General features: G+C 39.4%; 1 protein-coding gene across 2 annotated transcripts in view; it reads left to right on the plus strand.

Annotated features, from left to right (window-relative positions):
- Positions 1-4,259: 4,259 nt before the first annotated feature.
- MTA3 (metastasis associated 1 family member 3) overlaps positions 4,260-24,727 on the plus strand; it is a 131,885-nt gene continuing 111,417 nt past the window's right edge. For both annotated transcript variants that reach the window (XM_054279515.1, XM_054279516.1), the window contains exons 1-3: positions 4,260-4,354; positions 6,463-6,530; positions 8,314-8,407. In XM_054279515.1, coding sequence (XP_054135490.1) covers positions 4,327-4,354; positions 6,463-6,530; positions 8,314-8,407 — 190 coding nt within the window. In that variant the 5' untranslated portion in view covers positions 4,260-4,326. The remainder of the gene's footprint in view (positions 4,355-6,462; positions 6,531-8,313; positions 8,408-24,727) is intronic.

Below are 24,727 nucleotides of genomic sequence, written 5' to 3' on the forward strand. Positions count from 1 at the left end.
CTCAGTTAATAACTTGTTTGCAACCATAAGAATCATTTTTATCTGCACATTGATTTAGCATAATTCTTATGACTTTAAGATTTGGATTCAACATCTAAATCTGCAGACTACTAGTAATTCAGCAATTAGCTTTAAGCTATTGTTTAAATCATATTTAATGAAAATAGTGATAAATTTAACTAAGAGTCTCTTGAGAGATCTGACTCAGAGTCAATAAAAAGCCAATGTTATTTCTGATGCCAAGAGCAGATGATTTTCTCTTGTGAGATTTGGGGTTTTTTTCTGATTTAGAGAAGTTGGTGTGAAAGCATCTCTTACAGATTGCACCTAGTTGCTGTTTTGTAAAGGCAGCTAAAAGTTTCTATTGCTTGTGATAACAAACGCTGAATTTTGTATTTCTGTAAACAAAAAAACCACAACACAACCTTATGTAATGTTTGTTTCCAAATGGCAGTTATATAAGGTTTTTTATAATCATGAATATTGGTGTGGAAAAATATTTTTGTTTTGTGACTAATTAAGTGACACCAAGCTGTCTGTCTGTCTCTGCTACAAATTCATTAATGAGGTTTTGCAAGCTATGGTGCATATTGGTGTTTTTAAAAATAATAAAAGTATTGTTAGTTGTCTGTGAGTCTGATCAATGTGTGACTGTGTTAGCTGGCATGTTTGTTCACATGAGAGCAAAGTGGCTTTGAACAGACTACATTTTACTTTTGAGCTACAGGACAAGTCCATAAAGTACCCAAGTCCTCCGTGGTGGTGATTTACTCTCAATGTAGCAGTTTAAACTGATAAGAAATGATCCTTTGTGAAGTCCTTTGCAATTTGTTTAACTCTTTGCATGGATTATGTACATGCATCCAGTTTATTTGTTGTAGGAAACTTTTACTAGCAAGGGAGCTGGATTTCCTTGGTGTAACTTCATATACTTGAACAGCTGAATGTTTCCTGAGCTTCAAAATTACCCATGCAAATAAAACAGACCAGGAAGATGAACATTTTATGAAGGTTCAAGTAACTCCTTCTTCAATGTTTTTGTCAATTTCACAAAGATGTTCCTACCTGTAAGATTCTGAAGTATTTCAATCTGAAGTACACCCCTCTATCACTATGCTTTACTTTAGTCCTCTTGACTGTCAGTATAATCATCAACAATCAAATAATTTAGGAGGATTTGTATTCAGTTCTGGTATCTTTTGTGAAGAAGCTTATAGGTTGGACATGTTTTGATGGTGAGGTGTTGTTTAGATTCAGGCTTTTTGTAATTAAGGAGCTTCTGAAATTGGGAAACCTTGAAATTTAATTCTATGGACACAAAATTGGAGGCCGTATGACAGCTGCAATGGAAGTTCTCTTATTCTATGACTTCATGAAATGAGGAAATTCTTAAAACTTTTTAAAACTTTCATCTTGGCTCTGCAGTAGTGGAAAATGAGAAAATTCAATTTGAAAAACGAAAATGCAGGAATAAAATTCTCTTATAGCAGATTTCCATTACCTTTGTCCAAGTAATTCCACATGTAATAAAGAAACCTTAAATTGCCTATGAAGAAAAGGTGAAACTTTTTGTACTATCTCTAACAGAAAAAAATATTTCATAATAGCATTCTTTTAAATGCGTTAAGAAAATTGTATAGCTCCAGTTAACCTTATAGATATGTAATAGACATGATTTAGGTGCATCTGATGAGGCTAAAGAGAAAAAGCCAAAAAAGAGGGTGCAGCCTGGATAAGTCAATAGACATTGTGTTGGGAATACTGTGAAAGGTTCTTGGCCATCTCTTCTCTCAGTACCTGATGTCCATCTCTTTCAGGACTGCTGATCTTGGTCACCATGGGGCAGCTGCCCAGCCTGGACCATGGAACTAGCCTAGGCTTTAAAATTATCCTTTTAACACTCCATTCTTTCTTTCCTGGCTTTTCTTTGGAGGACCATGAGGAGGAATGATGGACTGCTCAGGGTGGCACAACAAAGAAAATTGTAAAATGAAGCTCTCAGGTAAACTGTGTCTCTAACAGGAATAATCTGTCTTGCATCTCAATTTAAGTTGCTACAGAAATGTGGTTTCTTTCAAACAGCACAAGTAATCTCAGTCTATGGATAAACACAGTTCATATACCAGGTTAAGACAAGGCTCTTATCTGTTTTGGGTTTGTTTTTTTTTTTTTTTTCAACAGTCTTGTAGTTGAAATGAGAGTTTTCCATTCTATTTAATCTAGAAAAATGAAGGCGTTCACATGAGTTTAATTTTTCCCATTCTGTACACTGAGAGAACACCGAAAATAAACTGTATCCAGGCTTTTGTATATGTTACACCAAAGTAAAATGTTCTGCCAGTGCTGCAACTCTGTATCCAGCAGCTGGCTGTGCCCACTCCCGAGGCAGTGACCTTGAGCTGTGGATGGACTGAACGCCTCGGGCTGCGCTGTGCTGTGTGAGTGTGTCACTGTGAAAAGGGGGCCCAGTGATTCTAATTCGGTACTGAGGTATGTAAACACCATTATTTCTCTGTTTATCTGCTCTGTGGTGCAGCCTCAGTCTGGCAGCTGGAACTAAGGGTGGTTTCCTAGCTATTTTCAGGCTGTCCACCTGAAAGGACAGGCTGGGACCATGGGCTGCTCTCTCACCTTCTGCATCTTCAGGAGCTGCCTTCCTCTTCCACAGGCCGTGCCTTCAGCTGATGGAAGCACTGGTCTGTTTCTGTCCAAATCCACTCCTTGTGGGATGAGGGGACATTGTAAAATTCCTAGTGAGGGCAATCCTCCCCATCCCCCTAAGTGCAGACTTAAAATGAGGGAAAGAGCTTGGAGGCATTAATTTGTAATGGCTGTGACAAAACAACTGTTTGAATTAATTGTTCTCTTGCCTCGAAAGTTTAACCGTTTCATTTACCCCAGGCAGTAAAACAGGAGAGTGAAAGGAACACCTCAGGTCTCTGCTAAAGTCATGTTATTGTGCCTCTGGTAATACCCAGCTGGACAGGGTTGCTATTTCCCAAGGAGTTTCTGCTGACTTGTTTTCAGCTCCCACAGATGTTCAACAGAGGAAATTTCCCCATTTTTCCTTTCAATGCTTGAATGTGCCGGTGTGTTTAAAAGAAAAGTAAATTACTGTATCATATGCTTGCTACATGTGTTTCAGAAACGCTTCTCAGTTGCCGTTTCGCCGACACAAGTTGTAGGCACTGGAGAAATTAAAAGTGTCCTAGAAGTAGACACTTGATAGTCCCATATTTGCTTAGAGGAGAAAGGAAAGACAGGATATAAGCGTTCGAAACACCAGGGAAGATCATGCTCCTTCTAACCAACACATTTTCCTGTAGCTGAGGATGAAGTGAAATTTTAACTTTGGAACGCACACATGAGTATCCAGGACATGAAACAAATAATAAATCACCCCTTTCGTTGCAGGGAGATGATAACAAGAATTTCTTTTCCAAGAAAGCATGCCGCAGCTGGATCAATTTGTTTGTGAAGTGTATGGATTGTTTCTTATGGTGTGAACTTTGTATAAACAGGGGGAAATGGCTTCACTTTATATCATATTGATGTTTTTGAAGCATCTCTCTCATCGGAGGATTTGAAAGCATCTCTTTCAACGCTTCCTGCCTCCGAGGCGAGCTGCTAGATTTATCTTTATTCTGTCATAGATGTTTTGTGCTGCCTGTTGCGAGCAAGCTGCGTCCTGCAGACGGCGGAGAGCTCGGAGCGGCACCGTGCCCGGGGCGGGCTGGGGGCGCCGGAGCCTCCCGTGGGACCGCGCTCCGGAGGCGAACAAAGGGGCCGCCAAACCCACCGCCAACAGGTGCTGCGCAGGAAACAAACTTTTTCTGGGATACTACACAGAGTCACCAAAGGGGAGCGATCCCTCGGCCGCCCCGGGGAAGAGGCAAACACCAAAAATTCCCCAGGTCCGCAGAGGGTCGGAGAGGAGCCGGACAAACGGCGGGAGCCGGCAGAGCGCGGCGTGCTGCGGGCACGGCGGGGAGCGCGGCCGCGCACCAGCGGCTCCCCCGGCGCCGCCCGGCCGGGCCGCCCCACCCCACCTGCGGCCGGCCCTGCCCGCGACCCGCCCCGGGCCCGGTGCGCGGGGGGGGAGCCCGGGGGGCGCCCGTTTAACCCCTTAGCGGCCGGCGGCTCCGGAAGCGGCGGCGGCGGCCCCGTGGGGCGCTGTGTCCTGCGCCCGGGCGGGGAGGGGTGGCGGCGCGGGGTGGGGGCGAGCGCGGCGCGGGGGGGCGGCGGCGGGAGCCGCTCCCTCCTTGCCCAGCCCGGCCCGGCAGAGGCGGCAGGAGGAGGAGGAGGAGGGCGGCGCAGAGCGCAGACATGGCGGCCAACATGTACCGAGTGGGAGGTATGTGGGGACGCGGCGGCGCCCGCCCGGAGCCTCCCGCGGGCAGGGCCGGGGGTCCCGCCGGGCCGCGGGCAGTGCGCGCCGCGCCGGGGCCAAGAGCGGCGCCCCGGCCTCAGGCTGGCGCGGCCCCGAGCGGGGCGGCCGGGCCCGGGCGGGCGGCGAGAGGAGGCGGCCGGTCCGGCGAAGGGTCGCCGGGCCCTCGGCGACGCGGAGGACGGAGGTTCCTCCCCCGCCAGCCCCGTGCGCCGGGTGGGAGCCCGGCCCCCGCCGCCGAGCACGAGAAGGGCAGCGCCGCCCTCCGCGGGGAAGGGAAGGGAAGGGGGGAGCGGCGCCGCCGGCTTCCAGCCCCCGCTCCGCGGCGCGGGCCGGGCACGGCCGCCCCTGCGCCTCGCCTCCTTCCCCGGGGAGCGGCGGAGGGGCCCGCGGGGCCAGCGAGGGGCCGGGTGCCCGGCCGAGCGCCCCCGGGCCGGGCCGGCCCCAGCGCGGCCTGGCGGGCCCTGCCGGCGCCGCGCGGGGCCGTGCGGGGCGGGCAGCCCCAGACCGGCCCGGGGAGCGCTTCCCTCCGCGCCGCTCCCTGCCCCGCGCCCGCCTCCCGCTCACGGCGGAGTTTCTCCGCGCCCTCCTTGGTCTGCCGGGGATAAATAATTAAGCCGGCAGTGTAACCGCGGGATTTCTGTCAGCTTCCCTTGCTCGCCGCCGTAACCCCTGAGGAGCGCCCTGATACGTGACTGCTTGGCGAAGGGCGGGGGGGAGAAGGCGTTCAGGCGGTGAAAAACACGGCAAGCGTTTGTCTTCCCACCCCGAGCCTGGCGCAAATGACACGGATAACTTTGGCTCGCTCACGGAGGGAACGAACGTGGCAGTGTGCCCGGTGCTGTGGCTCAGGTGCACCGCTCAAGTTAGGTGTGCAGTACTGGGTGCTCACAAATCACTCCATCCTCCTGCTCTCAAAGCCAGAACTGAGAGGGAGGGTTCAAGGAAATGAGGGGTGATAATGTCACCCTTCATTTCCACGCATCCTTTTCTGCTAATGTTTTTAGATATGCTGATAGAGCCACAAATCTTCCCTCATTAAGGCACTTAGATTGTAGTCCCATCAGCTTTTACTCATGAAAGTAATCCTTCTCTGAGCAGGTAGCGGGTAGGTTTTACCTCTTAGGTCACCAATTCTCTTTTGTTTCGTTGTAATCTTAATGAGCAATTGTGAACACTATCCAGAGATCGTATTCTTTCATTAGAACTTCCTGAAGTTCCTTTTCATTTTATTGTAATGTCAAAGTGTTGCAAAAGGCTTTTATACATTGTTACAGTTTTTCATCCGATTTTGAAAAATAAAGTTTGCAAGGTGCACAGTGCAGAAGTCCAACATAAAATTTAAAGTGTGGTTGACGTTTGATGGGTACTTTTTCATTGGACAAAAACAAGTTTTCAAAAAACTATTGAAGGAAATGCGCTGCTTGTCAATTCTTTGTATGTTGCATGGGAGTAGCTTTCAGGACATGAGTAAATTTCCATTCAATCTATGAAAATATTTTTATATTAATGATGCTGAAAGAGACATTGTCCTGCAAGATCCTTGCTAATTTCATGGCAATTTCTGTTTAATATAGTTTGCATCTTACTGGGCAGAGATAACAACAAGAGCAAGTATCGTAAAACTACATTACTCATTGGGACATTGGTCATTGCCCCAGCACCTGATAATAAAAATGACGTGTCATCTTTTACAGAAATGTTAATCTCCATAATATAGAAACTCACTAAAGTGCTCAGGTCTTAAATCTTCCTCATTTATTGTGAGAAGTTGCTCCTTCCCTATCAAGATTTATGAAGTGTGTGGATTACTGGCTTACAGTGTGAGCTTCAACACAAACCATTTAACTTTTTTTCCAGCATGGTTGTTGAAGCAGGTGTAGTGCAGTTAAAACTAGAATTTAGGAACAAATTATATTAAATCTCAGTGTAGAAATACATCATGGTCCCAACGTTTATGAAGAAATCTCAGCCCTTTGAAAACTTCTAGGTTTAGAAGAAAAGTTTTGTACTAATAATGATAGGCCTTTACAGAACTTTTGGTATTTCAGTTACTTTTCTTTTTTTCCTTGCAGATTATGTTTATTTTGAAAATTCTTCCAGCAATCCATATCTCATTAGGAGAATTGAAGAACTTAACAAGGTACAAATATCTAAGATTCTTTCTTAACCTTTGGCAACAGTGCTTGTTAAAACCTGAGAATTATTTCTATCCCTTAAGATTTTTACTGTAGTGGGGGTTTCTGGTGGTTACTGAAAACTTCCTGTGTGATATCCTCTAATTCTGCCCTGTTACCTAAGGAAACACCCAATTCCTGGTGAGCAGGATAACCCTGCTGCAAAAATTTTCTAACAAATTCTATGAATTCTTGGAGAAATGAATGAATTTAATTCTCTGGCTGACAGTGACACTGTGAATCCATCTGGAATGACAGCCATCATGTAATGTGTCTGCTTTTAGATAGACATCTGAAGAGCTGGAAGTTGCCAGCGAGACTTTGCAGTGATCAAATGACAGAATATGTGACTTCTGTGGCTGTCTATTGCTCTGCCTATTGGCAGCTGTGAATGAAGAATGGGCTTTTGAATAAAGTGCAGACTCTGTTCTCTGTCTCTACCCTGAGTGTATTTTTCTAAAAAATGGAGGCTCTATTGACTGTCATTTTGGGGAAGGCATGATGATTTTTCTTCACTCTGACACTACTATAATAATGTGGTGTTTCTATGGGATTTTTTATTATTTTTAATATTTTTGTACTTTTTTTTTACTTTTCCCTCAAGCAGTATTAAAGCTTACTGATGTGCTACATCAAAAGTTAATTGTTAAAATGCCCATCATGATGTAAGTAATGATCAAGGTATTTTTTCCCCAGTGGTTAGAAAGTAAATTTAAAAAATGGTGACCTGCAAGTGGTTTTCTTCTTATTAATGAAACACATTAAATGTTAGTGCTGTCCAACACAACATCCACTGAACTTGTGCATGGCAAATAATTTTTGACTTTTATTGGAGAAGAAAATTTTTTATTCACGGTAATTGACATGATTCCAATCATGAATTGAATGTAATGTTTATTATCTTTAAACTGCACTGCTATAATTTAATCTTACTCATGCAGGGTAAAACAGAGTCATGTATTGATTTTTTTTTTTTCTTAAAGAGAGGTTGGAGGTTGTAGTCCAGACATCTTGAATGTGAATGGTTTGCTTTTGTGTATATCGAGCAAATGTGGAGATGTTACTTAAATATGTAATGAAATGCTTTGACTATTGTTCTACCAGGGACAATATTTTTTTTGTAAGAAACTTTATCAAAACATTATACTTTTTAGTATTAAACAAGTAACTCGAGGTAAAAAAAAGGAGGAGTATGCAGTTTTTCAAATATTAGTAAATTCTTTATAGAAGATCATGGTCCCCATAATAAGTCATGAAAACAACACCAAACTAAATAGATCTTTTATTTTGGGATCCGTTGTGACTTTTTCAAATAAACTTTTCAGAAGTCTTTGAAAAAGATTTTTCCAATAAATGCTATATTAAATGAGATTCTGAAAAAATGCTAGAGTACTTTGCAATATACATTTCTGTCTAAAGCTGGATTGTAAAGAAACGTTCACAAGATTCCAACATTTCTGAAGGAATCTTACATTAGCATGATACTGTCATTGCAACTCTGAACACCTGAACAAAATATAAATTCTGAGGACTCAATAATTGTAGTTGATCCTCTTGTCTGGTCTGAAATTGATACTGGCCTCTCTCAAGAAGATTTTATTTATTGGAGTAATTCTGTTGATTTCAGCTTGACTGATCATGTGAGAACTACTGACCTGAGGGAGCACTCCAAGCAGAGAGCAGAGTTTAATTCGTGTTACTCAGCTGAGGAGGGATACATCCTGACTTGATTTTCTCTTCCTTTTGTAGACTGCCAATGGGAACGTGGAAGCCAAAGTGGTGTGTTTTTACAGGCGAAGAGATATTTCTAACAGCCTTATAATGCTTGCAGATAAGCATGCTAGTAAGTAGATGGGATAGGGCATTTCTCCTTACTAACACAGCCTGCTAAATTGCTGCAGCTGCTTAAAATTGTGGGGTTTCTTGGCATGTGAAATATATATTTATGTTAAGCATTTATTAATATCCAGTTAGTTGCTTAGTATTGTCTGATAATCTCCTGCTCCTGCTAGTTGCTTCTGGGAATTAAGTTAAGCTGTATCCATGTGATTGAGACTGTGCATCTGGAAAAAAAAAAAAGAATGTATCTTTTCATCTGGAAGATACAGCTGCATTTCTTTTTTTTTTTTTAATGTCAAAAGTAATTCTTGGTTGTAAGTCAATTTAAGCTTAAGAGCATAAGAGCACTTGTGATTATTTGATGTGACTTTTTTGAGTTCAACATAAACATGTATTGCTTAATGTAAAGAATGAAATGTATCATTGGGGACTGAAAATCACTGGAGATTGCAAAAGAGCTGTTATGTGCATTTATGTTAGTCAAAAAATAGTGGGGGGGTTGGGACTTTTTTCAATTTTTTTCCTTTTCTCAGAAAAACAACAAATGGTAATAGGTGAAAAAAGTTGCATTTTTCAACGTGAACCTAAACTTTTTTTGGTATCTGACATTTGGTATACAAGTGAAATATCATAATGTTCCATAATTTTTGGATGAGAAATATAATGCTGAAGAGCAAAAATGCAATTCTGAAAATATAATTCAGAGCCTAAAAATCCGAGATGAAGACAGTAATTTGCAAAATGCTCCAGTCATATTTGTAAATAACTGAAATGTGAAGTGTGTCAACATCTCTTAAATTTCTTGCCATATGCTATTAAATACCATTTTGATTGTATTTGATGCTTGAGTTTTCAAAATGAATCTGTGAATAAGTTATGTAGGGGTAATAAATCTCTATTTTATAAAAAGTTGGCATTATCTAATGTCTTTCAAGAGATTCTCTTGAAAGACATTAGATAATGCCAACTTTTTAATGCAGATATATGATGGTGTAATTAGGTGCTTTAAAAATACCCTGCAATTTGTTTAATGTCCAGCTCTGGTAATTTTGCTCATCCAGGTATGGTGAGTGAAGAGAAACAGCCAACCTTTGGCTTTTGTTTTACTCTTTTATTGGTCTTAGAGAGGTGGGGGTGATTTGAATACATAGTATGAAGTACTAGCTTGGTGTCTATAGGAAAACAATAAATCTTGCTTATGTGCTAAGAAAATGATTTAATGTTTTGTTACATAGTTGGGTATACTCTATAGTTATTTGTGACCTATTTATGATCATGATCATCAGCCCCCACAATCATTAATCTTTTGAGTTTTTCCAGATTAAATGTATTGAAACATAGAACTTTAGGTGAAAGTACACTAAACTTTCTAACACTTTTTTTGTTTTTCTTTTCTAATGGAGAGGGCAAAAAAGTAATAAAGTGATAACAATTTTACTGGAAATACTTTTTTTTTTAAAATATTGATTTTTAAAACATGGAGCGTGTAAATTTTTTTTAGTTGGCTTGTTTTTTAGAAAAGAGTATGTTAGTCCTGTGGGTATCATTCAGTCTGGAAAAGTGAGTAAGGTTTTTCTATTTCCTTTGTGAGTTTTAGATTTCCATTTTGTCAGCATTTTGATAGAAGGGATTTGTTGATGGTCTGTTGCTTTTCTCGTGTAGCATACTAGGGATTTGTTGGTGTCACTAGGAGTGCCATGGAGTCTTCCATCTTTTTTTTGTCTATTGGGATTCTCTTGGGGTTCTGTAGTGAGGAAACAAATGTGATTTCCAGCTGGTTCAACAATCATCTTTAGAATGCCTGTGTCTCACAGGTTATGAGCCTTCTAACCCAGTGCTTTCAGGAATTATGTTTCTCTATGAACATTTTCTCTGGACACAATGTCTCTGTTTGTTCTGACCCATCTGTGGAATTTGTAGTGCCAAACAAACATCTCTTAGGAGATGTTTGTTACAGTCACAGGGGACAGCACATAGTGAAGGATTGCTTGCCTAGAGCTTCCTATAGCTTATAGAGCAGATATAGTTAAATGTCAATTCAATTTAAAGGCTTTCATTCTAGGATAACACAATGTTCTGTTTAAAAATATGGTGTGTCTAAACAAAATATTTGTATATTTATGAATTGTATGTTTTGGAAATGTTTTATATCGCTAAACATGTTGACACATCAACACTTCTACCTGGTTTGGTATAAAATAAATGTTCAAAGATACAAGTTTCTTAAGGAATAGAAACTCCAGTTCAGTCACTGATTTATTCTCTGTGCCTGTTTGGAGAACTCTTTTAAGTATAAGATCTGCTTGGTCTTTTCCAATAATATTTTGTATTGCTAGCATTTTTTTTTTCTTTATGATTGAGAAAACTGGTCTGAGTTATTAATTTCTCAAGATTTGGGCAGTTGGTTGGGGTTTTTTAAGATGTCAGTTTCTGAAGGTTACATTTTGAGATGTAGATATGGTCCCATTTACTATAAGAAGAAAAGAGCTCTGTAAGAAAATATTTTGGAACTTTAAAAAGAAAATTTCAGCAACTTGAAAACATTTCAGAATTATTCTAAAGAATGTTTGGGAAACATGAAATAAAGTCGATCTGTGCCTTTATCACTGGTAAGGAGTTGGTATATTGTTTTCCTAGGTTGTGTTTTGTTGTTGCTGTTTGGTTTTTGTTTGTTTGTTGTTGTTTGTTTGGGTTTTTAAATTTGGTTGGGATTTTTTTGTTTGTTTCCTTTGTTTCAAGTTGTCTTCCAAAGTGTTTCAAGAAATTGAAACAAATTGAGAGAGGGGAAATCAAATTTTCATTAGGCCATTCTGAAATACTCAGGTACAGAGTAGTTCTCTTGTTTTCAAAGAATGTCACTAATCTGTGAGGAAATTGTATTCCTTTCTTTCTTTCCCCCGTGTTTCAGGTGGAATTTAATTAAGGAAATTTTTATTTGTCTACCAGCATCATGTATGGCATCAGCTTTGGTCTGGGAATAGTTCTGGAAGTTGACTGTAGCCACTTAAATCCAGGGATTTGGAATGTTTTATGGGCACTTGAGAACTTTGTATTTTTTCACTGTTGATTTATGTTACTGTAAAATAGAGTTGATGGTAAGGTCAGCTGGAAATACAAACCAAAATACTGTCCAGGATCATTTTCTTGGTCCTGTGCAGCCTCCTGAGCTTAGTAAGGGAGTTCTTGTGGGGCGTTAACACTCGCCAGGTTGTTGTTGTTGTTGTTGGTGTTAACTCTCTTAGGTTGTAGTCATCACCACAGGGTCCCTGTGAGGGGGCTGTTCCTTTCTTGGCATCAAAGAATTGACCAGCAGCAGAGTAAGGCTTACTGTGGAGGGAAGAGAAGGAAGAGAGATGAGGAGAGGATGGCAGGCAGGACAAGAGACAGATATTGCAACAGACACCTGAGTGCGCAAGCGAGAGAGCTTGGAGAGGTGGGACAGGAACACGCAGCTCATTAAAATGGGTGAAGCAAACATAAAGGGGTGACATAGAGATGTTTCCTAACTAAATGGTGGGATTGAGAAATGGCCAGCTGTAGCTGAATCTATAAAATGTGGATGATTCTTTTTCTTCAGTAGAACTAATGTAACTATTTTCGGGCAAGATTTTAATAGCTGTGGGAAGGAGTCTGTGTCAGCTTTGTATCAGCACTGGGTTTGGGTTACAGCAAAGGGCTCAAGTTCTTATTTCCTTCTTTTGCAGTAGATTGCAAAGAATCATAGAATATCCTGTGTCACAAGGGACACAGGGAGATAATTGGGTCCAACTCCTGGCCCTGCATAGGGACCATTCCACAAACCATACCATTTTTGAGGTATATTCACTACTACTTTCTTGAAGCTGAGTGGGGTGACCTGAGTGCATGATGCCATTTTTTTGCAGATCTTTGCACTTTAAATTCTTTATCTGATCATGTGTTATCATGTAATACTATGTTTGAAGTCATTCTCTTGTTGCAGCTCCTCAGCCAGCTTTTGCCAAGCCAACCATCTGGTGAGGATATAAAAAAAATTACTGTTGTTGGAGTCCTTCGTCTTCTGATTTATTAAAGAGGGTTTGTTTCATTTAGGTGTGCTGAGATGCTGACTAAATGCCAAGAATATTTCTGGGCCTTGATAAAGCCCATGCAGAATGTATTTTTTCTCATTAACAGAATTCATATGCTTTGTGAATGAGACAGTACTCAATTAAAAAAACTACTCGGAGATATTTGTTTCATTGACTGAGATGAAAGGTAAAATGAAATTTTTCTAGATTACAGAAGCTGACAAAATATCATGTTCAATCTCAGCTGTTCTTTTTAGAGATCACTTACTGGCATTACTTGTTGCACATTTTTAAAACTTTTATTCTTTTGCTCTTGATCACTCATTTTTCATGTCACATTGCTTTGTAAAATGGTGTTTCTGGTACAGAATTTTTGTATACAATAGATATCTAGGAGGGGAAGAGTCCTGCTAGGGATTCCTGGTTAGACAATCATTAGGGTTGGAAAAGACCTCCAAGATCCAGTCTTTGACTGAACACTGCCATGCCGCTGAACTTTATCATCAGATGTTGGAGTCTGTACTCAGTGCTTGTCTTTGTATGACTTTGTGTTGCAATCAGAAACAGATCCAGTGTTCTCTCTGTACTTCAGGTTTTTTTGCCTGTAAAGCAATGCTCCTATTAGAAGTTCTTATAAAAGTTGGCAAAAAAATATTTAATTTGCCAATATGTTTTTATAGTTGTCGTTAAAAAGATTTCAGAGTGCCTTACAAACACTTGTAGTTTATTTTCTATATAATATCAAGAATGTTCCAGCATTCCTGGAAATGGCTTGATCTTGCAGAGCAATTTAGTTGCTGCTGAAGCTTCTTACCATCACTTAAAGGTGATTTGTATTTGAGGGGAGGAATATTTTGCATATTGTCTATGTTAACTGCCAGCATTCCAGATGCATCCGAGAGAATGAAGCTGTTAATATTCCATCTGATTTTTTTTCAGTAGAGCTGCAGGCTAGCAGGTATCATTGAAGATGTTAAGAAAATGAGCTTAACTTGAGCAGTAGTGTTTAGCAGATTACTCACTGATGTTCCCAAAGATACACAAAACTGAAATGTGAATTCCTTTTCGTGTGTCATCAGGTTTTTCAACATATGGTTGCTGTTGCATAGCAAAATTTTTAATACTCAACTCCAGGAAAAACACAAGAATTTTTCCTGCCCTCTACAATAATAAAAAAAAAAATACAATTTAGAAAGTTGTATGAAAAATGTTATGGGTATGGAGACCCTTGGGGTTGAGGAAAGAGCTCTAGAGTAAAATGTCTAAAACACCTTGTGTTCTTCAGTGTTCTGTTATCTCAGTCATATATTTGACTCAGTAGAATTCAAAACTTTTATATAATACTATAGTTAGACTATTTTTGTCCAATGAGATTGTAACACAACCAGAAACTTGGTGGACTTTTTTTTCTTTGGTTCTGGTTCTTTTTCATTGTAGTAGTTCTTGTACATCAAACTAAATAGGTTCTCATAAAAGATACAACGTTTCTTTAACCACAATCCCTTTTCTGAAAAAATCACTTTAAGATGACTTTTCCTCTTACCTAATTCAAGTCACATAATGTCTTAGAATAAAAAGTATGTTTTGACTGGAGATTTTATCTGAAATCTTAAATTGTCTTTTTTATTTTTTGGTTTCACTACTTCCATTGATACCTGTTGTCTTTGCAGGCTATATTCAGTTAAAAGCACCTTTGGTGAAAAGAACCCAAGAGACAAATATTAATTCTTCTACTGCATACAACCAATTTTCTCTGTCTTGATAATTTTAAATATTGAAATAATTCATAGTTTCTCTAAAAAAAAAAAAAGTTCCAAACAACAAAAATCAGCTCCATGGTGAATACTTTTTTGGTCTGGCTTATGGTCATGTTGGTGAAAAAAACCCAAAACAAAATAAGTCTTTAGAGCTTAAGAGCTCAATTGATTTGTGTTTCTTACAGTAGCGTGAGTAACACTTCCATGGAATTTTGTGGCTTCTGGTAAGTTTTCTGTTAGGTTACAGTTGATTTTTTCAATTTCACTTGGTGAGCAGACCTCTCTTGCTTGCTGTTAAGAAAAGACATCTCTTGATATCACCCTGTGATGAAAGATACCATTTTTCTGGTTAGACAGGAGAAAAAGGAGCTAAGGCCTGGAAAGACAGAGCTGGGAATGAAAGGTAGGAGAGTCTCTTGAATTGTATATAAGGAAGGAGGCTTGGCTGCTAGATATGCCTGAGGAGTGGGTGAGCAGACTTGTGTAACTGGTTCAGTGAGATACTGCCTGGTTAATCTCAAGGCTTCTGTAAATATAAACTGGTGTTTGTTTGCAGCTCAGTGTCCCTGGCGCTGTCATCTCTGTCCACACACACGCCCACCCACCCCAAAAATCAGGAGAAAATTAGTTTTGATCTCACATAGTTGCCCTCTTCTCTTTGAGGACAAAGCATTCTTCAGAAGTCCCTGTCTGTGAGCAGCTCATCAGAAGCCTCTTGGGTTGATGAATGGAGACAAAACCAAATATAGTAAGCCAGGAAATTTGGGTGTATAGGTTCCAAAGTTGCTTTTGTTGGAATGTTACATGCTAATGTTATTTACAGTCATCTGATAGAGACATGTAAACAAAGCAGTAGCAAATTCAGTTATGTTGTGTTGCTTCTGGAAATCCTGAAGTCTGTGATGTGGGAGACACACCCTAGGAGGACCATTTAAGGATGTTACAGATAAGAATTTCTTTAATCAGTGGCAGAGTAGCCTTTATGCTAAGGCATTTATATTAGTCTAGCTATCATTTTCACTGAAAATGAGCTTGGGGTTTTTTGTGGAGAAGACATGATCTCTTTGATCTCCTGAGACAAGGGAACATCAAGTTTTCCTTCATTTACCCAAGAGAACGCCATCAGTTGTAATTTGTTTGAAAAGTGGGGAGAAAATTCAGAACTTGCTGAAATACAGAAAGCCCTGTTGAAAATGACTTCCTTGTCATCAAGGAAAAACCTGTTTCAAGACTCCCAATTATTCTTTTCAAGGGTGCTTTGGGTAGTGTCATAAATTATGTGTTTTCTTCATTTGATTTTTGTTTGAGAACTTGTGAATGTTTTCTCTCCTCAACAGGGAAAGCAATAAAGAAGCAGTAATGAGGAGTGTTTTGCTTCTGACAATGTCTGAGTGTTCTTTTTATGACTGACATTTGGAATTAGTAGCTATATTGTCTCATTAACAAGTTTACTGTCAGCCCCAAGTATCTTGTAGAGTTATTAACTTCAGTGTCTGGTCAGGCTCCTCCTTTGCTGCAGAATGGCTTGTTAGATTGTGAATGTTAATGATCTCCTAATGGATGAATGGATTTACAACTAAGTTCATAATTTTAGGAGTTCCTAGCTCTTATGGAAAACCTGCATAAACACATTTTTTTTCACTTATGTGTGTGTGGTCTGCGTTTGGATCATGTGCGGCTTCTTCACATATAAAAATTTGTCTGCTCTGTACAATTTGTATAACTACATCTGAATTTTTGCATGGCCTGATTTTTTTTGCTAGCTTCATCTTTAGATCTCCATAGTATAAACTTAAAATTTTGGGCAAGCATGTGTAGGTTAATTTTCTTTGAAATTCATCAATCTTCTTCTCGGAGCACAAAATTTAAGAGGCTTGAATACATTGCTGCCAATTTCTCTGAATGTAAAAACAAACTAAACCTAAAATCTGGATTAATTCTGTGAATTTGCTGCAAAGAGTGGAAAGCTGTAAAATATCAGTTCATGTTTATGCTTAAAACTGTTGAAAAGATATATGAAGCTCAGTTTTTATTTTTATTACTTAAATACCAGAAGTATTTATTTAGTAAGTTTCATTGGTAAAGAACTCAGTAGTGTACAAAAGGTGTCACTTTTCTGAGTTCTACTCCCAAAATAAATTCTTCACATTTGAGTCTTTAGAAGGAGAGAGTATTCACAGAAAATTGCCAAAGCATTGTGCATTCCCCTATTTCCCTGTGTTCCTTAGGATTCACTTCCCCATGGTCACGTTTAAATACAAATACTGTTGTTAGTGTACTTGTTCAGGGTTTCTTTTGATTTGTGGAAAACATGTAGCTGTTTTCTCTCAGCTGCTTTCCTGCCTCTTCCATGTTTCTTAATTGTGCATGCACGTGATCCTACACTGTTTTCTTGGTACCCTTAAAATACTTGTAGTATTTAAATTGATATTATTTATCATAACTTTTTGTCTCATGAAGATAAGTAGATTTCCATAACCTCAAATGGTTCTACTTCTGTTTGTTTTCCCTTGGCTCCTAATTTTAAGTGACTTTTCCCACTTTCCTCTCAGTGCACCCACACTGTACCAAAGCACCTGAGGCATAAATTTTAGCCTACAAAAATATTGCTAGGTTATCTCTGTCTGTAAAGGTCCAATAAGAAATGGATTTCACATCTTCAAAGAGTTCTCTGATAGTCTAATTGAATCAGCAGTTTATATAATTTATAAATTTGAATGATGCAAACTCACTATTAATATAGAAAGACTTTCCCATCATGCAGTGGCAATTAAATGTGTGATGTGGGAATCAGGTCTGGTGATTTAAAGGCTTACCAGCAGTAATTCTTGAATGTCTGTATTCTGCAGTGGAATGAAGTGTGCAATAGTTGCCCTTGTAATACTCATGCATGCCTGTAACTGCACACGTGCTGGTGGAGGTGGAGCTTTTCAGCTTGGGCAAGGCTCTGTGTGAGAATGAGTGTAGTGCTTCCTACCCCAGCTGATTCATGCAGTGCTCTCTGTGTGTGTGTATATATATATATATATTTATGGTGTGAGGTATTATGGACTAGGTAGAAGTAGCAGATAAGATGAATGTATAAAGCAGCTGTGTGATTTGTCTGTAAACTCTGTTAAAGATAGTCTGCACAAGTAACAGAACTCAAAGTTAGCAAGTATGTTGAGTTTGTCATGCCCCAAACCACATGGAGTGTGTGGCCAGTGTGGCTGTGCTGTTTCACAATGCAGTTTGTCTGTTTGATCAATATTTTGGTTTTTACCTCAGCTACTATTTGTAACCCTCTTTGATCAAGGGAAGATTTGCAGTGTGAATCTGCTTTGCTTCTGGTTTTGATATACAACAAATGATTCTGTGATCCTTGCAGAGAGATTGTTTTGTACTGATGTAGAATACATTACTCCCATGAGCAAAAGAAGTTTGAGTGGTAAAAAGCGCAATTGTTTTCATTAAAAGCCTGTTCTACATTATCAAATTCCTAAAAGACTTCAGGAAGCTAGGTAGTTCATTTTGACTGTCACCTACTGCCTGAATCCAAAACCTGTTTGAGGATTTATCACAGTACATAGGATGTCTCTGTGCAGGTTGCAAAGTTGCTGGGCTGTACATAGAGCACTATATATGCATATATCCAGGGGTTATGTGAGTGCATGTGCCTTTTCTATTTGTACAACAGGTTGAACATCTGTCCAAAACCAGAACAACTAAATTAGCTATCTTCCTGGTTTTGATATGCTGAATGATAGAATTAATTTTTAATTTGTTCTTGTTTTTGTGTAGGATTGTGACAGTGATATGCAATGATGAAGGGAGCCATGTTTCAGTTTCCTGTATTAAAAGTGCAGCCTTGTTTTGGCTTGAACTAAAGAGTAGAAGAGTAGAAATAGTGTTGGCAGAGTCAGTGACCTGTACCCTAGACCCTACAGGGTACTGTGGCCTGTTGCTGTATGGCAGTGCCTTTAGGCAGATCCTTTGGCTGATGCTGCTGTCAGGAGTGAAATCCTGATGCAGTTATTCTCAGTAGGCCCTCAAGAGGCCAAGGACTCAGTTGCCAAGTATTATACAAGAAGAAAGGTTTTGATATATGGACAGCTTTTATATTTACATTTGCCTTCAAATGGGGGCTAGCTTCATCTGCCTTCATAATGCTTTCCCCTTTCTTTTAATTTTCAATTTTTGTTTTTAATAAGTGGAAAAAAAGCCAGAATCAAAATACTGAAGATTTACCTTATATGTGATGAATAAGTGAAGATTTTTGATATTTTACTTGCTGCAACAAAAAATGGTATTTGGACATGTTGTCTACAAAGCAAAGTAATGAGAGTAGAAGAAAAACTTTGTTGGTTTACTTGGGAATGGCATATGTATTAAAATTTGAATAGCTAATGCAAGGTGATGTTATTCCTACATTGGTTTTTTTCTGTTTGTTTTTCCTTCTGGCTTCAGAATGAATAAATTAAAATGCTTTAATTATTTAAAGTAATACATGTATTCATATCTCTTTATACTTTTCTCAGTTCATATGTATAGTTCCTGTAAATTATGATCTCATTATCTCTGTACAGGCATTAAGGATATAATGTATCCTGGAAGGTAAATCTCTAACAGAGCTGATGGAAAAAAGATGGGAAATAATCATCCTTTAAGTCTTGCACAGGCCATCAGAGTGAATGTACTCTTCTTCCTGGTTGTCTTGTCAGGAATATAGACAGCAAAGCTTTCTTACCATGTTGGCATGGAGCAGGAGTTCTCTTGGATAACATTATTCTCATTTCCTAATCTCACACCTAGAGCCTTAATGTATCTTGACCCAAGAATAGGATATACAAATCCTTTTATTTTATTTCTCTTTTTTCCCCTTTTCTTTCTTTTTATTTTCCCCCTGCTTCTTCTTTCCTTCCTGCAAAAAATCCATCAAAATTCATCCCTTCTGTGAGGAGATGCTGTAGAAGATAAATAATTTGTGTTTTATAAGCAGAATCATATGCCATTCTGAGTAGGGGTAGGAGAGTTCTTGTACAATCTGTGCCTTTTCATCTCTGCCAACAAATTTTGAAAAGTTGTTTATCGGCTTTTGAGGATGTGAACTGAATGTTAGAAAAGCGGTTTAGATCTCTGAAACTCTGTGGTTATTGTCACACAGTGCAAGAAAATGCCAGTGTATATCTTAAACACGGACTTTGGATTCTAGCAGAAAACATAAGAGCACATTTTTTGTGTACTTTGTTCTTCTCATGTTACATTCATTATTTTTTATATATTAACATTGTGTTTTCTTAAGGAGAGACAACTATGGAGCTTGTTAACCAACTAGATCAAACAGACCTGTTGCCTATGCTAAAGGAAAGACAATCTTGTTAAAACAAAATATGAGCAGGACTTTCACAGAAAAAATGGTGAAAATCTTAGTGATGGGAAAAATGATTAATAGCAGCTGTCTCAGGAAAATGGAATATACAAATCTCCCTTTTATTAAAATCAGGTGTAGTAGTTATTCAAGCAGGCTACATGACAGTTTTGCAGATAGCCTTTGTATTTCTTGAGCCAGATGATGGATTTAAAAATTGTTTTTTGGGGGCTGTCAGATTACCCATGTACCCTTTTGCTCATGGGGGTCTGCCAGCCTGGATTTGAGAGTAGAGCTAAAATTTCCTTTCTTTCCCACACAGCTCTAAACATATGTCCACTTAGGAAAAACCACTAATTGACTTCTGATTCAGCTGATGAGCTGGATGTAACCATAATTGGATGTTCATCATGTTGCAAATACCAGTGTCCATGGCACAGTTTTGAGTCTGCTGCTTGCTGCTCCTAATGAGCTGCTCACAGAAACGCCACCCAGGACTGTTGCTCTCACATCCTGCAGCAGCTTGCTGTAGTTTATACAGATGTACACATGACCAAACACAACCTGAGCCCTGTAACAGGATATTTTTCTCATTTGAGAGAATTTGCATTTGAATAGGTGATACAGAAATCGGGTAAAAGGGGAAAATTCTAGTTGGAGTTTATGATACATAAACCAGCTTTTTCACTACTGCCAGTGTTGTTATTGATCTCATGCTTCTGTAGGACCTTCTGTTCTCTAGTGTTGTTACAAACTAGCTTGCAGTGCTGAAAAATGGTTAAAGAACTATTGTGCTTGCTTTTGCGTTTATTCATGTTATATTTAATTTATTAGGATCTATTTATTAATGTAGCACATCATGATTCATAGTACTTATGAAGGTAATCCTTCCTTGCTTTCTACCCCCAAGCTCCTAGCTCTCAAAAATCTCCAGAACCAGCTATCAAATAAGCCCCACCCATCAAGTTTGGGAAGGTGAACTTTTCTGCTATGAAAGGTGTGATGGTTTCCATAAAATATTTTCTCTACAGACCTGTGATAAATGTGATATGGTTGTCCAATTGCTTATGAATGACTATTGTCCTGGAAATTGTTATTATCATAACACGCTACTTGGAAGTATCCAAACAACCATTTTGCATTCTTTTGGAAATAATTTTTATTATTGGACAGTAGGTGTGCCATTTTAGTTCTTAATGGCTACACAGTAGTTATTTCTTTGTTTTGTGACCTTCTTTAGAAAAATAATGAGGAGGTAGTGTGGGAAGATCACCTGGATAATTATGTAGGAAAACTGGGTAATCCCTTAGAGGGCACATGTATATCCATGCTATCCAGCAGGAATTAAAAGTAGACCTGTTCCCTGTAAACACAAGTGGTCACTTCTTTTTTTTCTACCTGCAAAACTGCTCAGATTCATGCTTTAGATAGCAATATGCTATTTACATGACTTGTAATACATACAAACTGTTCTTTGGATTTCTTATCCTAGCTAAAAGTAACAGCAAATATCAAATTGATGTTAGACATTCTAAGTCATCTGAACATTGCAACAGACGTGGTATAAGTAAAGCTAATTAATTCAGCTTTGGGAAACGCTTCCTCACTCAAATTGAAAGTGTAACCGTGCATAGTCTAGCTCACAAACTTGATTAAACAGCCTTACTACAGCTTTAGGGGATTAAATATCACAACTAAGTTAGTACAATGAAACGTGGCAAGAAACCTCATGCAGATGAGCAAATTGGCCAACTGCTAACCTAAGAGAGTTCTTCATTCACAGTCTGAATAAAGCTGTTCAGATGGTTAGACTTACTGTTTTTCTTTTGTATGAAATTTGGCAGTAATTAGATTTACTCTCTCTCCCCCAAAATCTATATTTATAATTGTTACTGCTGTAGCATCTAACTACCAAATGTGCATTTGAAGTTTTTGCTACAACCATCTAAGCTTAAAGAGGCTTTTGCACAGCCACTTTTCCTTTGATGTGTGTGGTAAACTTGCTGCTCTTTAGCATTCCCAGCTTCTTATCTGTAGGTTTGAAAACATGTTGTTGATACCTGAAATGTACATATTTTTTAGTATGAGTGTCGAACAAAAAGATATACAGGAAAGGAAGAAAGTTTGGAAAATTTTCTGAAAGTGAGACTTTCTTTGAACATGAAATTCTGATCTCATACTGATCTAATACAACTTCAAAAGTATTTTAACAAACAGTGAAATGGCGGTAACTCCACAAATATTGTTGGTGGTGGTTTGAATGTTTGCATAAGCTGGATACAGCTAAGCTGAGGTATGGTTTCAAGCAATTAAAGGTAGGAAGTTAATGCACTGTAGCTTTGGGTACTCTGCTGTTTTCATCCAGCATTGCTTTGTGCTGCTGTTGGAAGGAGTCTTGTGTTTTCCCATTATGTCTTCTCAGTCTCCTATTTCTGCTTTTTTCTCTTTCTCTTTTTCTTTATTTTTTTTTTTCTTTGTAGCAGGCCAAGCAATTGGAATTGACCTGGATTAAGGGACAGCTAGGTGAATAAAAAACTGATTGCATGGCCTGAGTCAGAGGGTGGTGGTTAAGTGTCCACTGTGTGTGTGGAGTCTCATGGGAATCTCCGTGGGGATCTTCTTTAGCAGTGACTGGAGCAGGCAATGTGCTGCACTCTTATCATTGCAGGTGACACAAGCATGGAGGGGGTGGCCAGGTGATGGCTTGAGGGGAGGGATGGTATGCAGGGATTCCTAGAAAGCAGGAGGAGTGCTTTGTCAAGAACATGATGATGTTCAGTAAGGACAAATGGCCCTAGGAGGGAAGAGCTGCTGGCAGGAGCATAAACTGAGAGCAGGGTGGCTTGGGGGAGCAGCTCTGCAGGAAAGGCCCTGAAGCTGCCTGCAGACAGCTCCCTGACAAGGAAGGGAGTTGGCCAAGAGTATCCTGGGCTGTATCACCAGGCACATAGCCAGTTGATCAAGGCAAGAGATTATCCTCCCTGATTATTCAGCACCCATTGCATTATATCAAATTCTATGTCATCCAGTTTTAGGTTCCTGATAAAAGGAAAGTTGCTGATCAAGTGGAATGCATTCAGCAAAAACTGTCATTATGAGTGCTTGCCCTTCTAGGAGAGTCATCTGGAATTGACCTTTCTCAATTTGGAGAGGAGGTGGACTCCCAGTGCCTATGGGGGTTATAGACCAGGAGATGGAGTTGAACTCTTGGCAGTGACTAAACTGAAACAGGAGTGATCCAGATTAATTAAATACACGTAGAAGCCTTTCTCCATTACTGGGGGATGGAGAGCTTATGTGGTCTTTTGTCTTCAGAGATTTTCAATTACTGACTACCAGGGACTGACCTCACAACTGAGCCTATTTTGAAGTATAGTTTTTCTAAGGGACCTCCTGAGGCCTCTTCCAGCCTGAATTACTCTGTTTCCATGATTTTTGGTAGAATTTCCAGATTCCAACTCTAGCTGGAAAGAGTGCTGTCAGCATTTTGGTGGCAATACAGGGATAACTTCCTCCTTTCTTTTAATACTGAAGATTTACTTCTCCCTGAAGATAGTCCTCAATGTTTAAACTAATCTCTCTTACTCTTGCTGTACACAAGGAGAGCGCATGGGGGGTTATTTAGATTTAGTTAAGCGAAAGTAGTATGTCCAAGGAATTGACCTTGCTTTGCTAGCTGATGGTTAACCATACAGTTTTTGGAGCTGCATTTAAACTTTTAAATGTCTTTCAGGACTTTAAAAAAAGAAATTTTTATTAAATGGGAGTGTTGTATTTCTAGAGACTTGCCCTCAGTTTATTTTCATTTTAGTTGCAGAAACAAGTAATTCTTCCTCATTGCAAGCTTGACTCATCACGTAATTATAAACAGAGATACTGTATACAAAGCTTAGGTGGCATGTGTAGGGGGATAGAATATAAGAAAATAAAGATAGTGTAGAAAGTAATCTTACCCCTGAGGAGTTGCAGCTGGGCCAATTATCAAAGATTAGGAATGGGCCTGGCTTTAACAGGCCACAGCTGTAACCAGTGAGAAGAAGATGCTATAAAAGAGTGAGGTGGCTGGGTGAGAGGGGAACTGGAGTCAGTGGCTGCTTTGTGAAGGAGAAAGAGTCAGTGCTCTGAGGAGATGTCCATGAGAAACACCAAGGAGGTATGAAACTTTTGCAATAAGGAGACAACAGTCTGGAACCCTTGCAATAAGATGACAACGGGCATGGACAGTTTTCTTCTAAGGCTCTCTAACACTACAATTTTCTAACAGTAAATCCCACAAATTAAATGGAAGAGGGGAAAAAATAGTGTTCATGCTGTTTAAAAGTGGTGATGCATATGTAAAATGAGTGAGGGTTACAGTTTCTTTCTGGTATCCATTGCTCAAGTGAGTCAGTTAAGTCTCATTTATATCAGATGGGAAAGTTGCAGTACTGTCCCTGAAAGTATCGCCGCCAGATCACTCTGATTTTCAGGATCACAGTAATTATTTACCACTGATGATTAGAAAGCCCGCATATAATAGACCACAAGTTTTAAAAACTCACTGGAGATGCCTGCTTTTGCTCACTAAGATTTTTTCCTTTAAATAATGAAATATTTCTTGTAAACTGGAAGAAGTGCCGCAAAACTGCATTATCTTAAATTTTGCCTAAGGCCTAAAGGGAAGTGTGTAATTTTCAAAATGTGATTGTATGAAGTATTATTCTTTGCAGTCATACCTAAGATTCAAAATTATATTTAGCTGAGCAATTTTAAATTGATTTTTTTTGTCTCTCTAATCATGGAACAATGAGGTCTGTGTATGTCATCACCATATTGCTACATAAAAATATTTGCTTATTCTGAGCTATTGCTTTTCTTCCCTTCCAGAGTGCTGAAATGTGCTTAGCATGGTGCTACTTTATGATTTCCTTTAGGTACCTTCTGTTTCACTCCTTTTGATAGAAATACTCTCTCCTTGGACAGCAAATGAAATTTACATGTGCTGTAAATTAAGTCAAACATGTGAAGAGATCTCTAAAAGTTCTGCAAGGTTGTTACCACTTTTCTTCTAATGGGTATTAAGGCTTGATAATTGCGAAAACCTGCTTCAAGAGCAGCTCTCTGGAGGTTTCTTCATATGCAGAATTCTTTGTGCTGCTATCAAGCAAACTTAGCTTTCTCCCTTCTTTATG

Source organism: Melozone crissalis, unplaced genomic scaffold (genome assembly GCF_028551555.1).
Source record: "Melozone crissalis strain CALT ecotype California unplaced genomic scaffold, PUWL_Pcris_2 ptg000027l_1, whole genome shotgun sequence".
In the NCBI taxonomy this organism is placed as follows: Eukaryota; Metazoa; Chordata; class Aves; order Passeriformes; family Passerellidae; genus Melozone; species Melozone crissalis.